Genomic DNA, 17362 nt, shown 5'->3' on the forward strand with positions numbered 1-17362 from the left:
TGGTTTACGCTCCGTCAAGCCCGAGTCAAGGCTGGTTTATGCTCCGTCAAGCCCGAGTCAAGGCTGGTTTATGCTCCGTCAAGCCCGAGTCAAGGCTGGTTTATGCTCCGTCAAGCCCGAGTCAAGGCTGGTTTATGCTCCGTCAAGCCCGAGTCAAGGCTGGTTTATGCTCCGTCTGTGGAGATAATCAGAGTCCAAGTGCATTCCTATAAGTGATCTGTTCTTTTCTTCTGCATCTACCTGCGTTGCATCAATGAAATTTCCCCATGTGGGACAATAAAGGATTATCTTATCTTATCTTATTATGGGAATTAAACTGTTTAATTTTCATATTTACTGGAACAATAAACTATCACATTAGGCTTGTGTGCAAACATTTCTCGCAGTTCTAAGCGGTATCTAATAAGTTACCCATCTTGTCCATGTGGATCAACCAATCACAGCGCTTGCGGTCAACTGCACCTCAACACAAGACTTTTGGACGTAGCAGCACGAACACGCAAGCTTTTTGTTTGGCTGCCGTGTGCGTCGGGTGCTGAGACTTGGACTAAAAACCAGCATTTAACCCTATTTGTGAAAAAAACTTGAAGCATATTAAACCAGAAACTCCGACGCTTGTCGGATTGGATCTGCGTAGTTATTAAGGCTGGTTTATAGTCATCCGTCACATCCACGACAACTCCCCGACGCACAAAGCGGCCAATTACAAAGCGTACACGGCAGGAGCTGCAAGCTTTGTCATTGGCCGCCGTGTGTGTGAGGAGGTCTGCATAGAGTTGACGGAGGACTATAAACCAGCCTTTAGGCGTGTCGGAGATAAGGTAGACCTGCGCAGCTCTGATGGGTGTCGATCTACCTTGGAGTTTCCTTGGAGTTTCCGGTTTAACCACTGCACGAGGCAGCTGGGCATTTTTTTGTACGCCCTCTTTTCAACTGTAGTCGACCGACACTGATCAGAGCTACGCAGGTCTATCTTATCCCAGACACGCCTCTTGCTTAACCCAACTGTTTTATACCAGTAACATTGTCATAGTCTTCCTCTGAGAACACATATACAAACGCTCCAGCGTGTGGCGGAGTTTATTTCTTCAGTGCAGCTCTATAAGAATCAGAATCAGAAAATGTTTATTACCATTGTCAATGAACAGAATTCACAAACATGGGAAGTTTTGTTTTGGTGATTCGATGCAACATGTTGCACCAAGATAAATATAGACACAGCAGTAGTCTACAGGTTTCTCTTATTTTGAACAGTTCAGAAAAACTTAGCATTTTCCGTATAATAATGGTAAAATGCATATGTTACATCTATTGCACCATCAAGATGAATTCTCTCAATATTTGTGAGTTCACAGACTTACGAGAATCCATTAGATTCTTGCTGTTGTGATTGGACCTGGGCCCCCAGTGGGCTAGAGATTGGACTAATCACAGCACATCTTTGTGGTTTGGGCAGAAGCCAAAGGTGAAGCGCCCAATGAACCAAAACAAACATGGCAATTTTTCTTTTGTAGAAAAATAGACATTTTTTTGTGTGAAAAACAAACTTGCCCATTGAAGCACTTTGTGCATTTGTGGACGGAAAATATGTCTCTGGCTGGATTTAGCAAAAAGTTTGATTTCTCAGCTTGTTCCACTGTTGTGATGCTTCGCACAATTAGCTTCAAATATTTGATGTGCTGCATCACATTCAGCGAGAGCCTCCCAGATTGATGATGTGAAGAACACAAAAGGATCAATCTTGTGACCAAATCCAGAAAAGTTACATTACTATGAAAGTTATGGTGGAATAATCTATTTAGAATGAAAACACACAGGGCCCTGGTTTTAAACCTGACCTGACCCTGGATGTAAACTGCCCAAGGAGAAGAAGACAGTTTTCACCTTCTCTTCTTCTGAGCACTTCATCATTGTAAATCATGCATCTTATCGTCCACTTATGTGTTTAATCCCCGGGGACGACAAGGGTTTAGTCGTGCTGAGAGCACTAGGTTGTCCCAGGGACAGAGTGACGTGTGCAAAAACTCATTCACCTCCAGACTATGTGAGGATCCTGTTTCAGAGATCTCTTTGGACTCAACATTGAGGGCTATAAATACACAGAGCAGCACCAGCGGGTTTTCCACACTTGATTACTCGCCCCCACCAGGACTAAACCCCAGGGTCAGGCCCCGGGCCCAGGATCAGACTCCAGAATCAGGGCCACACTCCAGAAACATGACCACATTCTAGAATCATGACCACACTCTAGAATCATGACAACACTCTAGAATCATGACCACACTCTAGAATGAGGACCATATTCCAGAACCAGGACCACACTTATGAATCAGAACCACACTCAAGAGTTAGGATCACACTCCAGAATAATGACAACATTCTAGAATCATTACCACATTTTAGAATCAAGACCACTCTCCAGCAATAGCACCACACTCCAGAATCAAAACTGCACTCTATAATCAGGATTACACTCTATAATCAAAAACAAACTCCAGAACCAGGACCATTCTCTCGAAACAGGACCACACTCTTGAAACAGGACCACACTCTATATACAGGACCCCACACTAGAATCAGGACCAAGGCCAGGACCACACTTCAGAAACAGGACCACACTCAAGAGTTAGGACCACACTCCAGAATCATGACCACTTTCTAGAACCATGACCCAACTTGAGAATCAGGACCACCTTCTAGACTCTGAACCACACTCCAGGACCCCACTCCAGAATCAAGACCACACTCTCTAATGGACCACACTCTAGAATCAGGACCACACTCAATAATAAGAAACCACACTCCAGGGCCAGGACCAGACTCTAGAATCGGGACCACACTGTAGAATAAGGACCACTCTCCAGAATCAGGAACACACTCTTGGACCAGGACCACACTCCAGGACCAGGACTACACTCTAGAATCAGGACCACAATCTAGAATCAAGACCACACTCGAGGACCACACTCTAGAATCAGGAAAACCCTCCAGAATACGAAACCACACTCCAGGACCACACTCTAGAATCAGGACCACACTCTAAAATCAGGACCACACTCTAGAATCAGGACCACTCTCCAGGTAAGTGCTCGCTTGTTGAGAAACATTGCTATAACGGAGCTAACGGAGGTGTGACGCTCAAACCCAGTGCCAGATCCCCTCACACACGTTTAATCCTGTCACATAAAAGTAGTAACTCAAATCTATTCTTACATAACGTACAGAGAGTGCTATACCAGCTGCCTCTGATACTCCCCTCAGATCCCCAAATAAACAAACACATAAGACTCTTAAGACCAGGGAATTCTCACAGTGCAGTGCCCATACAGTCCAGCGGGGGCCGCGTGAGTGAGGTGCGAGGTGTGTGGGCAGAAGAATAGAGGCTTCGTCCGCAGTATTAAACAGCCTGACACAGTTATTTACAGAGCAATCCTTCAGTGACAAACAGCCGCACACGGCCACTCAATCGTATTACTTTCCCCTCACAGGAACAATATGCTCCGCTGTAATGGGCCACTCCCCGTGGATAAAGGCACAGCTGCTGAGAAACCACAGTTCTGCTTTCATATATGATAAGGTGATGTAAGGGACAGTAGAGTCAACTGCAAATAATCTGTCCTCTGAATTTGAACCATCGCTCAAAGCCAGCGCAGTTAAACCAGGGATTGGGAGCGTTAAAAGTGCATATGACAAGTATTACAAAACATATTGTTTTCCCTGGCAGCTTTAGTGAAGTTTATAATCGTCGCAGTCTGTACAACTTTTCATTGTAAAGTTTGGTGTGTAGGTGCGACTTGTGAGGCCCCTATATGAGGATAAAACATATAAATAATAATAATAAAACACATTAAGGTGCAGATTGGTCAATGTTGTTTCCAGGTGAAAGCTCCTATGTTGAGCGCAAACTGTCCTTGCATTGTGGATGGACTGATGAGGCATATTTATAGTTTGGTTTCACCTTTCCTTTACAAACTGCCACTTAACTGGTGTAAAACTATGATAAATATTGACCACAGGTTTTATCACATCAAACAAAGTAAGCAATAGAAGGAAAATATATGAAAATCTATTGCATGCTCTTCCAGACTGCTTTCAGAAATCAAGTCCAAAATACACCTCTCTAAACCTAATCCTCACCTTTGAACAGCAACAACAACAAGGCTCTACCCGGGACACACAAGAGCCAAATGTGCGGCTTATGACCAGACTGAGCCGAGATGATGAGTTTTCTTTATCCTCTGCAAAGCATGAAGTGTTTGCTGCTTCTTTCCCCACAGACCAATATCTGCTAATCTGCGAGAACTCATCAGGCAAAAGAATCTCACTGAAGAGGCAAAGTTAATTAGCCCGAGATCCTTTATTCAAAACACATCACACGCCATCACACACCACATTGAATTTGATTGACGGCTATTAGTTGTTGTTTCGTGACTCTGAAGAGGTCTTGGGCCACTTCAGTGCGAGGTTCATCTGCAGAATCGTTCAGCACTGTCAAATTTGTCTCTCATAGTGGGGGGGACGCAGAGGTGCTGAGTGGGAGACATGAGTGTCCGACGTTCTGGTGATAACATGCCACATCAGCTGCAGAGGAGCTGCTAAAAGTGTGCCAAAGACCAGCCGACACCAGCGCAGGGCCAAAAGGGAGCTGAAGTCTTTAGGAGCGCAGACTAAACTGAAGAGCTGAGCAGTGACATCAGTGTTGGGTCAAACGCTTTTCCTGCCTTGTTTCCAGCCTACACTGAATGTTAGTGATAATAAGTGTCACTGTTAATAAGGGATATTAGACTTTTTCGGGTACTTATTATCAAAATATAACATAAGTAGATCACCATTTTACATTTTGTTAATTGTAAAACCGCAACATTATAACATAAAAAGGTCCATTGCAGAATTTTGAATTTTTATTACTGATCACAACTAAGTACAGTGATGTGGGCGGAGATAGGGGGTAGGTGAAAACAGCACTCGAGCCTCAGTTGCGGCACAAAACAGGATTAACTCAAATTATGCATGAATCAATCAACATTCATGCAATTCATGTGCAATTACTGTGAAATCCATGTGCAATCTATGTGCTGTCGTGACACATATTCATGTGCAATTACTGTCGGGATCACATGCAATGGTATTTATTTATTTATTTGTCTATGGGAGTTTTTGTTTATTTATAGGAGATCTTCTACTGAAAGTGTTTTTCAGACTTCCTATAAGTGATCTGTTCTTCTGCATCTATCTCTGTATCTACCTGCGTTGCACCAATGAAATTTCCCCATGTGGGACAATAAAGGAATATCTTATCTTATCTTATCTTATCTTAACATTCAACACTGAGTGAGCTAATGATGAGGAACGGGTTGTAACAAAGTAAGAATTGCATTAAAGTTGATTTTGTGCAACGTGTCTCCTTTAAAGGGACCGCACGTAGACTGTAGCTGTTTTAAAACGGCAGTACAATATTTTTAATTAATATCTGATTGAGATTAACAAGGTACTGCAAACCGTTGTTGGGCATTGGCATCCCCCTGGAATATGTATCTGGGCCTCAAAACTCTTGCCATGGATGCAATAAATGGATACCTTTGGAGCAAACCTTTTGGAGCTGCAGGACAAAATGCCATCACAAAAAACTGAATGGACGATCAAGGACAGTTCTACAAATGGGACACACGCGCCAGACTAACATGTATGTACCGGTATGTTTTCCCTGTGTTTTGTTTCTGTTTCATGTTCTTGGTTCGACGGTACAAGTACATGATCCTGTGTTGCCATGTCCTTCACCTGCAGATAGAGGACACAGACACACGCTTCTCGTTCTCAGTTTATGGACAAGCCATGGCTCACGTTCAGCTCAGAACCTTCAGAATTCCCTCACTGAGCTGCACAGAGGTCAGTTCATAATGTTTATTTGAGCAGTTTGTAATCAGTCAAACAGACATTTTCTTGGAAAACAGGAGGCAAATGTACAATGCTAAAAAAAGTAAGCAGAAGAGCAAATACTTAAATACACCCTGATTTGAGAGAGAACTTTTAGGTTTAAACCAACAGGATTTCAGCGACTTGTGAGGCTCATTCTGCTTAACAGTAAGAATCGTCTTCAGAATCAAAACACTACAAATGTTAACATAAAAACGTTGTATTTTGTAACTAAGAATAAATCGTTACAATTGTTATAAAACAGTATTTGATTTGAGCATGTTCACGTCGTATCTGGGGACAAACATGGGACGTGTTTATGGACTTTTGAAATCTGTGACATATTGTGGTTATCAACGCTTTGTCCTCACAGCAAGAAGGTCCACGGTTCAGTTCCCGGACGCGGTGAGGCCTTTCTGCTCCTTTCATTCATTTAACTGGACATTAACACACACTTCACATGTTTCTCCATATGCACTTGTACATGTCCTGTCCTAGTCATCACATGACCACCTGCTCTCACACGGAACGGGCCGGACTCTAAGGACCGACCATGGGATGAACCTTCTCACGTCCTGCTCGGGTCTGGACTGGTCTTGAGTTTCCAGTGGAGAATGTTGCTGACCTGATCTCAGCTGCAAATCACCGTGACACGAAGCCACTTTTGCGTCTCCGGACATCATGTGTGTCCATGTAGGTAGCCGTTGGTGCAGTGTTGGACTTCACTTTGGCTGAATTTAGCCTGTTAGCTGCAAGCGGGGCCAAGGGTCAGAAGCGAGGGGCCCTTGAGAACGGCACGAGGTTCTTTCTGTGTAAGATGATGTTGTTGTCATTGACAAAGGGGGATAGTTGCATTTTTTCAAACTTTTTGACGCTATACTTTTACTCTTACTTGAGTAATATTTTTATTGAAGTAAACTCTTCCCACTGTGAGTAAATCTACAAGTGACAAAAGCATTATGTTGACAATATGAAATGATTTGAATATTTGTGTTTCTTGAACTGCTCATTCAGACATAATTTAGTTTTTCCTCATTTTTGTGTCTGTTCTTTAAAGGTACCAGATTTTGTGCATTATTTAATATTTTGTCCTTTCAATTGCATTCACAATAGTAAATCAGATGTATTTTTTGGACCGTTACTTTGTACTCTTACTTGAGCAGTATTTTGAAGTAATTTCTTAAAAGGTCATTCATTCTCCCCCTCAGGCTTGCGATGCGGCCTGTTTTCCAATGGGGCTGTGGACTGTCAGCTTTGTTGGTTTTGGTCCCATAGTGTTACCAGACCTCTGCCTTCCTTGCCTGCGCATCCCTTCGTCTTCTTCTTTGGGATTATGTAGGGTATTATACTAGTACAAGTACTGTAAGGTTATGAATGAGGGGGGGCATTCTGGGTCGATTAAAGAATTGTTCAAGAACTCTAACATGACACACTGCATAAGTATGCGTATGTTTGATATCATATTTTAAGAGTAGATTGGGGCACCAGCCGAATTATCAGCATTTAACAACTCTATAATCAAATATCTAAGTTAATTAATTAATTATAAATTAATTTGCTCGTTGATCTAAAGGTTTGAGAACGTAACCATGACATTGACCCCTTTTCTGGAAATGAATGAACACTTTACCAAATGTGGGTTATGAAGATTTAATGACCAAATAATTAAACAGATAAATATGAATTAGGGATGTGAAAATGATGGAAACACTAGACATGATTGTTCTAGATCTATCTAGTTGTGTGTTGGAGTTAATTATAAGATGATATCATCAGCCAGCCTGTGAAGTGCATTCATACGAACGGAACCAGAAGCTGTGATCCTGACGAGATGGGCCTGCAGGGAGTCCAAAAGCCTGCGTGTCCTTGGCGATCCTCGGAAAGGGCCGTTGTGCTGATTCGCAGATGAAGCTGGTCTGGAAAAGTAGGTTAAGTGTCTTACCCATGCACACAACAACAGTTTGAGCCACGAGATTAGAACAGACATCTCACTGATATAAGGGAATGCTCTTCGCCTCAATATTGGCCTCCAGGACTCGAATGCAGGAGGTCAAACTGACCCGTGTCATCCATGGACAGTTTGAGATAGCATTACAAAGAATGGCCTCAAAATTATAGTTGAGTATGAAACATTTGGAGACAAAATTAAAAACTATTGTGTGCTGAGCATTTCTGTGAGCATTTGTCCATAAAACTCATGAACTCATAAAAAATGCTAATGTGTTTCATAATTGCCATTTAGATAAACAAATAATGTAAAAACTATTGTAAATGTTTCAGAACCGGGCTCTGCTCTCAGTCACTCATGTGTCTGAGGGGTATTTTCCATAAATAAACTGCCTCATTGACTGAATCCCTTGTCATGAAAGTGTTCATCTCCAGTTCCTGTCTGAGTCAGGGAGTAATGTAACACTGGGAGGGCAGCCCTTTCATAGCCCACCGTCATGTGTGCCTTTCCACTGCCGGTGCCAGGGTCCCTGGACGCGCTGTACAGTAGGATCAAGTGACCGAGCGCAGGACAGAGACAAGCTTTGGGGGGTGTAAGGTTCCTGTGGTCAAATGCTGCCAATATTAACACCACATGACAGAACAAGTGGAAAGGAGAAGGGCGTTTTTTTAGCACATGGTTAGAGGCGTTTAGCAACAAGTCAGCTTCAAGATGCAGCAGAACTAAGGAATCTAAATTCCCAGGGAGACAAGGAACCAAGAGGACAAGGAAACCTAGTTTGATACGCTGACTTTAAATGATTCTTTTCTGTTTATATATTAGTTGAGTGTCAAACATTTAAAAATGTTAAAAAAGTAACTACCAGGCAAATATGCCCAACTTCCACAAAAATAAAGAATAGATAATAAAAGTAATAATAATAGAAAATCGGGAAACATTTGTGTTATTGATGTGATTGAAGTTAACTTATGGACTTATTGACAAGGAAAGCGGCTACAGCCAAATACCTACAACGAGTGAGGCAAGTCCTCAGAAGCCAGCTCAATGGCAAGAACAAGTGCCGGGCAATAAACAACTACGCCCTGCCAGTGATCAGATACCCTGCAGGAATAATCAGAGGCCCAAAGGAGGAGATACAGACCACAGAGGTTAAGACACAAAAGCTCCTGCTCATGACCATGCATGGAGGGTTCCATCCCAAATCCAGGACCCTGAGACTGGACACTAGTCGTAAGGAAGGAGGCCGGGGACTAGTGAGCGTGAGAGCCACTATCCAGGACGAAAGGTCCAAGATCCATAAGTACATCAAGGACAAGGCTCCTAGAGATGACGTGCTCAGTGAATGTCTCAGACACTGGGGAACAGAGGATGATGAGGTGCTGGAGGGAGCATCATGTGAGGACACGGCCCTACATGGGATGTACCACCGGAACACAACTGAAGTGGCTGATATCACCAAATCCTACCAATGGTTAGAAAGAGCAGGTCTGAAGGACAGAGGCCCTGATCATGGCAGCACAGGAGCAGGCCCTGAACACCAGATAAATAGAGGCCCTGAGAGAATCCCGCACATAACTGCAGGGTGCAAGATGCTGGCAGGGACAGCATACATGGAGCGCCATAACCAGGTGGCTGGCATAGTGTACAGAAACATCTGTGCAGAGTACTCCGGTCCTTCATCACAGCCTCAAGTCATTTTGAGTATAATGCTACAAGCTCACACACCTATTTATGGACAGTTTCTCCCATTCTTCTATGTAGAACCTCTCAAGCGCCATCAGGTTGGAGGTTGAGCGTCGGTTCACAGCCATTTTAAGATCTCTCCAGAGATGTTCAATTGGGTTCAAGTTTGGCCTCTGGGCCACTCAAGGACATTCATAGAGTTGTCCAGTAGTCACTCCTTTGTTCTCTTGGCTGTCTGCTTAGGGTCATTGTCTTTGCCCCAGTCTGAGGTCAGGAGCGCTCTGGAGCAGGTTTTCATCAAAAAGTATGTCGCTGTAACTGCTGCATTCATCTTTCTGTTGATCTTGACTTGTCTCCCAGTTCCTGCAGCTGAAAAACATCCCCACAGCATGATACCACCATGCCACCACCATGCTTCACTGTAGGGATGGTACTGACCTGCTGATGAGCGATGCCTGGTTTCCTCCAGATACGACACTTGATATTCAAGCCAAAGAGTTAAATTTTTGTTTCTTATGGTCTGAGAGTCCTTCAGGGGCCTTTCTACAAACTCCAGTCGGGCTGTCATGTGCCTTTTACTCAGAAGTGGCTTCCATCTGGCCACTCTACCACACAGGCCTGATTGGTGAGGTGCTGTAGAGATGGTTGTTTTCTGGAAGGTTCTCTCTCCACAGAGACACACTGGAGATCTGTAAGAGTGACCATCCTGTTCTTGGTCACCTCTCTGACAAAGGCCCTTCTCTCTTGATTGCTCGGTTTGGCCAGGCCCAGCTCTAAATGGTTCTAAACTTGTTCCATGTACAGATGATGGAGCTCACTGTGTTCAGAGGAACCTTCAATGCGCTAGAACTGTTTCTGTGCCTTCCCCTTCCCTGTATCTTGATACAATCCTGTCTCTGAGGTCTACAGACAATTCCTGGTGACACAATGGAACCGCGTCACAGAAAGATTGCGACTATGTAGAGTTTGAATGTTTCTCCCCATGTCTGGTTTGGTTTCCTCTGGGCTCCAGTTTCCACCATCAATCTCCAGAAGGTAGTCTTGACCATGCAGAGCTCAAGATCTGGAGATGGGTCCCCGTCTTCCTTGGACTTCATGTGTTGGTTTGTGCTCTGACACTGTTAACTGTGGGACCTTATACAGACAGGTGTGTGCTTTTCAAAATCATGTCCAATCAACTGAATTTACCACAGGTCGACTCCAATCAAGTTGTAGTTGCATCTCAAGGATGACCAGACCTGAGCTCACCTTTGAGTGTCGTGGCAAATGCCGGGATGCACTGTAAATGATGCCGTAGTGGCCACAGTCAAAGTTAGTCCAGGCCATTACTTTGTTATTTATTTGCAGCACACACTGATTACATGAAATACAAGTGTGCACAAAAAGTAGTTTAACAAGCCTGATTAATAATATTTTAAACTAGGAAATGTCCTGCTCATTTTATTTACATTTTATACACTTTTTTTTTTCAACAAGACAAACCAACAGCCAACAAAACACATTCAAACATTCCAAAGTAAGGTTTCGTACATTATTAACACATTCAACATTGTTTCATGTTGTTATCAAGCTGCAGAGAACACATTTATCTCAAAACAGAAGGGCTTTAGCTGCTCGTTTGTATTTTCATGTCGAGAAATATCTCACACGTGATAGAAACATGTTACAAACAGTTCAAAAGGCCTCATGGCAAAACATTTTTAAGGACACAAAATGACTGCAAACTGTATATTGACTAAAATAACTTGAATCGAGAACATGGATAATTTGAGTGGTTTAGAGACAAGTTGATGATGCCAGTTACAAGTCTGGTCTATACTGAGGCAAGCCTGTTCATAAGTGCATGCGTATTGGATCAATAAAGTAATTGTAAGGAAATACATTCTTAAATTTGGGACCGTTTATTATCTAAACTGTCAGGTTATAAATGCATTGCAAATGGTTAAATAATCGTATCGTAAATATATTGAAAACTGCTAAAAAAATCTAATTGTGAATTCAAGTCATTTTAAGCTTTGCGGGATGATCCATTTTGGCGGCGCATGTTCTCTCCCTGTTGCATATTCTTTATCCAATTAAACAGCACAGCCAGCAGCTCCAGACACTACACCTGGCCCATAACACTCCATTATTCCTCTGTCTGCTGCAGAGATGCTGTGGCTGTGAGCAACATGTACCAAACATACAGCAGAGCGGTGAAAGAGCACAGGCTTAAAGGCACTTTGGAAACACTCCAGCCACAGAGACACGGTGATCACTGGTAAATGTACGGCTTTGGTTTTGTTCATAATCTTTGGTCCAAGATGAAGACTTCATTTACTTGTCTGTAAGGCTTTTCTTGTTGACACTGTTTGATAATAGTACATGGCTCTGCTTTAGTGTTTCTGACTATAGTGCAAGTCCACTCAGAGCACGCTCCATCGTCTGGATGAATGTAAATACAAGTGAAATGCTGATGCTCATCAATCATCATAAAAAAGTTTTCAGCTGGTCAGAAGTCAGAAACAGTACTTCACTTTCAGTGCGTTTCACCATCAGGCGTCCATGTTTGTGTGAGTGGTTTCAGAAAGGCAGAGTATCCATAAAGATCTTGTCGACGATGGGCGGAGGAGGCACCATGTCCTCCAGTCTGAGGTAGAAGATCCTCTGCAGGCCCTGGGTGCACAGTGTCCGGAGCTCGGGCAACTTTCCCAGCAGACGAGACAGATAGTTGGGCTGCGTCCCGCTCACATGTTCCCTCAGGCTGGACAGCAGCTGGCTCTGGAAGTCCTCCACGCGCTTGGGCTCCTTCAGGCCGTGACGGTCTGTGCACAGAGGGGATGGTGTTATAAAAGCTCTGCTATATTTATAGTTATAAACATGTAATATGTCTCACCTGTGATGATGACGAGGGCGCAGAGGCAGGAGAACAGCGACACGTCCAGGTTCATTCGGTGCAGACTCGAGGAGAACTCCAAGATGGAGTCGATCCAGTCGCCAAAGCTCCTGACACACTGCAGTCTGTGCAGCACCTCACCACTACAAAACACCAGCTTCTGCTTCTCTGGCTCCGACCTGAGGATTTAGCACCAAATATTAATGTCAGAGAGATCCAGAATTGTTCGATTCAAAAGCATTTTAAGTGATTTAAAGAGTGGTAACACTGACCTGTAGGCCAGTCTGAGGATGAAGAGCTCGACGAAGGCGGACTCCAGCAGCAGCTGCCTGTCGTCTGAGCAGAAGTCATTGAATCCGGGCACATTTTCAGCCCAAGCTTTGATCACATCGAGTGCTCCGGTCAGCAGGTCGTAAAACTGCTGTATGTCTCCTGCATCTTCCTTCCCCGTGGCTTTCTCCACACTCTCCTGGTACTGAAGAGCAAACAAGTGCGATGAATGGATATTATGGAAACTCTTACAGAAAACAAAACTTTATTAATCTCCCAAAGGATAAATTCACATATCAGTATAGTGAATGTATATAATCATAGAGCGTGAGAAGTGATCTGCACCTTGGAGTAGTCGAGTTTGTCTGCGCTGGGGTTGGACTGGAGATGGGCCTCCACCAGGGACGAGATGATGTTCACAGAGGCGCCGCTGGAGGACGGCTCTGCGGTCTTGGGCTTGGAGGGTAAACGTCCTCGCCGACCCTTCAGGCTGTCTGTGCGCACCACTGAGCGACACGAGGGAACACAAGTGGAGTATTAAAATAATAGAGTGACAGAATTAGAAAGGCAACTTCATTACCAAGGTTTAAGGCCTTTTTCAGGCGGTTGGAAATATTATAAGTCATAATTTAAAACGAAAGGCAAAGTTTATCAACGAGTAAATGTGAGGGACGGGCAGATGGTTATGAAAAGCACTTTATGGACAATGCAGAATGTCATGATGCTATTGAGTTCTGTGTTTCTGCAGCTGGTATAGTACTGTATATCTGTCCTTTGGAGCTTTAGTTTCACGGGGAAGGTCACTGCTTCTTTTCATTCCTTACCCTGCCTGCACATGCACTGGTTATTGCTTTAGGAGCCTCAGCTATATTGCGTTACCTTCTTTCACCATGCCCACAGCCAGACATTTCTGGAATCGGCAGAACTGGCAGCGGTTTCTCCTCCTCTTGTCCACGGGGCAGTCCTTATTGGCCAGACACACGTACTTAGCATTTTTCTGCACTGTTCGCTGTGGAAATGGAGGAGATACAGAGTCAAATCAGGTGTAAATGAAAAACGTGTTACAAACTGTGTGAATAAATGTAATGCTATGCTCTCAAATGTGTCATAACGGCAGGATTTGCAGTTGCCCTGGTTTGGTCCTGGTTTGGTCCTGGTTTGATACCAGTTTAGTCATATTGTAGACTTGGTTTGGTCCTGTTCTAGTCCTGGTTAAGTCCTGGTCTTGTCCAGGGGTTTGGATAGGTTTGTTGCAATTCATGGGAGAAAATTGTATATACACTTTTGCTTTTTTCCCCATTTTTCATGAGCGGAACGCAAAGATATGATTCCAATTTTCTATAAACACAAAAGACACATTTCTCTCAATTACTGTTCACAAATCTGTCACAATATGTGTAATCCACGTGTTGCCTACTCTTACTTGAGTAAAATGTTTTGGTTAAACTCTTTCCACTGTGAGCAAATCTACAAGTGACAATTTTCATATTGACAATATGAAATTATTAACATGTTTCTAGAACTGCTCCTTCAGATGTAATTTAGTTTTTCTCATTTTTGCATCTGTTATTTGAAAATACCGGATTGTGTGCATTATTCAATATTTTGTCCTTTCAATTACATTAACTTCAAATGGTAAATCAGATGTTACGTCCAGGCAGTTGTTCGTAAAGTTACATTTTGGGTTACTCTATCACCTCTGGTTACCTGCGCAGTATTGTAACACCTTCTTCTTTCATTGTACAGAACTTTAGTACCGTGTCCGTGCTGCAATTGGAACGGTCAAGTTAAAGCTGCAAGTTGCCATGATTGTTTGTTTTACTCCGATTTCCTTTACGCACACTCAGTAAAACGACTTATTTCTCCCGCCATCGTTTGAGGAGAACAAAACCACGCATTTACCTTGAAAAACCCTTTGCACCCCTCGCAGGTGCGGACGCCGTAGTGTTGACACGACGCGTTGTCCCCGCAGACGGCACACCTTCCTTCGCTCCCGCCGTGACTCTTCGGAGACACGACGCCCTCCTCCACTGGCAGGGGATTCTTGAGGGAGTCCCGGGACAGTTGGGGCCCGTGCATTGACAACACGTGCTGCTGCTGCTGCTGCTGCTGCTGCGGCTGCGGCTGGGGAGGAGGAGGAAGGAAAAAGGCCTCATCTTGTTGCGAGTCCAAAGTCGGGCTGAATGTAAAAAACGAGAGTTGCTGCGTTTTGTCCGTGGATTGGTAAGGAGCGAACGGAGGGTCCCATGCAGGCGTGGATTGGTTTGGGAAATTCGGGGACGACCCTGTGGCGTAGATGGCACTTCCGTAATACTCAGATCCACACGACGAAGATAAGGTCTCATCCAGGAACGCCAAAGAGCCTGGGTAACATCCGTACACTTGGAGATCGTCGAGTTTGAACGCCTGGCAGGAAATTTGCGGACCGGGGCTGAACGAGGAGCCGGGCGCGGCGGGGGAGGCGGTGATTTTGCAGGAGTACGCGTCAAACTCTCCGACGTACGCGCCCTCGACCAGCGTGTTGATGCTGGGGAGCAAGGAGTCGGCGCTTGGGTCGTCCCTCTGGAGGTCCATGAGCAGTTTGGAGCTCGGGTCTGGACTCAAGAGCTCGGGGGAGGCAGCGGGAGAGGAGAGAGCGGAGAGGGAGGAGAGGTCGTGGGGGAGGTAGGCGCACTGCGCTTGGATACAGGGCATCGCTGCTGCTGGATGAGACAACACAAACGTGAGAGGACGACAGGATGAGAAAAGATGAAGTAAAATCATAGTATAAACAAATAAAAACATAAATAATCATAAAATGTACAAAACAGCAGAGTTTTGAGTCGGGTTTCCTCTAGACCTGGGAAGATGTTTAAAATGTTGTGTTATAAATTATCGTTACAGACTTCTTAAAAATGTGTGAGTAATTATATATTTTTTTAAACCACTGAGGGAAATACCAACGTGTTTCAACATTTACGTGGCCTTCATGGAAAAAGATATGTTTTTCTTTACTCGGTTAAATAAAGGTTAATGAATAAATGCATAAATACAGACAAACATGTGGTAATAACATGATAATAGTAAACATGGCGAGTTCTAAAGTCGCACACATGATTATTCTGAGTGAGTTTCAGGTGGTCATTGTTTTGTATTATTGTGCCACCTTTTGCTAATTTTAAATGTGTTTGTATTGAATGTTTCTAAAAGTCTTATGGACAGGTGTTAACACAATGCATTTGGTATGTCCAGTGTAATTTCTATGTCCATAAATAAAACACTATTGGTTTCATGTGACATATGCAGCCAAATAGTGCTTTTCACTAAACACTAAACACTAATAGTAGAAAAAGTTTCAGTTGTAGTCATCTGGACTCAGTCCAGATGACTACAACTGAAACTTTTTCTACTATGGAACACGCCTGGACGAATGAGGGATTACACCGACACTAAACACTAATAAAAGTTTTTTGTCAGTTTTTTTTAGATGAGTTTTCAGGGCTTTTTTTCACGGTGGTCCCTGTTCCTCTGCTGATTCAAATCTACTATAAAACTAAACACTGAGCCCATCTTGACCGTCAAATCCACCCACACACAATATATAGCTTTGACAGGTGACTGATCCATCGAGCACATTCTGTAGTATCGAAATCATGTTTGTTGGCATTGTGACAACACACTACACCCTTGTCCCTAGGGCCCTTCGTCCTTAGCGCTTCGTGTGGTCAAGCCTCCTCTTCGGAAGCTCGGCCCGGTCAGATGTTGGCGATATTATATTACGGACTGTTAATGTCCCAAGCCTCTGCGAGATCTGCATGGGCAACCCCTTTACCAGCTGCGCCCACACGAGGAGGGAGTGGAGCGGGGCATCGGGTTTCGGGACTGACAGCAATGACTGACGGCGCTACAACTTGTAAAGGAAGACGAGAGGCCAAATTATGAAGCATTAACATTGAAAAGATATCTAGAAATGTGTTATATCTGGTCCATTTTGAGAGGTGTTAAATACGCACCCGGGCAGCGCGTCGAGAAGGGCACAATTTGAACAGACGATTCGGTTTAGGAGACGAGATGGAAGTCGACATGTTCCATTTAAGAGATATTTTATGTCTGAATGTGTCTGGCAAGTTTCCTTAGAAAGCACAAAGAAAACACACGTAGCAAACGCTGAAACGAAAAGACAAATGCCAGTATGTTAAAGGCGAGTTAAAGGTAAAATAAAGTGGTGATATTTTAAACGTCAGTTCCAAGCCTTAAAAACAGGTACTCTGTAAACTATAAGCTTTGACTTAAAAATGAGCCATGTATTTTTAGACTGTGCATGGAGTAATGGCAGCCACGCCCACTTTAAGCTTTAGCTTTGCTGAAGACTTTTTTTGAGAGGAAAAATCTCAAAACATATTGCAAACTTGCAGACTTGGGAAACCTGTCATACATGAGGTTTTATTTTGAAATATTTTTGCTGAAATTAAATACACAAATCAATGCTTTACAGAAAATATAAAAGCACAAATAAGTGACTCCCTTGAACTGCGAGGCCAAATGCAAAGAGTAACTTACCTGTTCTATGAAAATAAGTCTTTTAATCCACTGGAATCGTGTTGCCCGTGAGTTCAAGGGCACAGACGCACGCTCGCACCGGGGAAGCAGACGCACGCGGCGGGTCAGACCCAGCCTCGAACCTCCATCAATCC

The 17362-nt window shown here is 43.7% G+C and overlaps 1 protein-coding gene and 1 pseudogene across 3 annotated transcripts; both read right to left on the reverse strand.

Annotated features, from left to right (window-relative positions):
* Positions 1 to 9789: 9789 nt before the first annotated feature.
* Positions 9790 to 10870, reverse strand: LOC140365768 (uncharacterized; annotated as a pseudogene).
* Positions 10871 to 10917: 47 nt separating this feature from the next.
* Positions 10918 to 17362, reverse strand: LOC140365934 (probable nuclear hormone receptor HR38). Of its 3 annotated transcripts, none has more exons than XM_072452551.1 (7): positions 17229 to 17362; positions 14592 to 15388; positions 13569 to 13698; positions 13035 to 13195; positions 12692 to 12894; positions 12420 to 12598; positions 10918 to 12348 (listed from the first exon to the last, which is right to left on the reverse strand). In XM_072452551.1, the coding sequence occupies exons 2-7, from the start codon at positions 15381 to 15383 to the stop codon at positions 12107 to 12109; spliced, it is 1707 nt and encodes a 568-aa protein (XP_072308652.1). In that variant the 5' UTR covers positions 15384 to 15388; positions 17229 to 17362; the 3' UTR covers positions 10918 to 12106. The 3 variants fall into 3 exon arrangements, with proteins under 3 accessions (XP_072308652.1, XP_072308653.1, XP_072308654.1); XM_072452552.1 differs by having other exon boundaries at positions 14592 to 15385; positions 17229 to 17354; XM_072452553.1 differs by having other exon boundaries at positions 14592 to 15391; positions 17229 to 17332.

Source organism: Eucyclogobius newberryi, unplaced genomic scaffold (assembly GCF_026437365.1).
Source record: "Eucyclogobius newberryi isolate DKJ021-1_F unplaced genomic scaffold, fEucNew1.0.hap1 SCAF_19, whole genome shotgun sequence".
Lineage (NCBI taxonomy): Eukaryota > Metazoa > Chordata > Actinopteri > Gobiiformes > Gobiidae > Eucyclogobius > Eucyclogobius newberryi.

What these genes read in the sequence shown, in the direction of transcription:
- LOC140365934 (XM_072452551.1), bottom strand. Translation starts at nt 15,383, where the DNA reads ATGCCCTGTATCCAAGCGCAGTGCGCCTACCTCCCCCACGACCTCTCC. An exon ending in TGTGGGCATGGTGAAAGAAG is followed by an intron (nt 13,196 to 13,568) that starts GTAACGCAATAT and finishes CGTGTCGCTCAG; the next exon opens with TGGTGCGCACAGACAGCCTG. An exon ending in ATCCTCAGACTGGCCTACAG is followed by an intron (nt 12,599 to 12,691) that starts GTCAGTGTTACC and finishes CTAAATCCTCAG; the next exon opens with GTCGGAGCCAGAGAAGCAGA.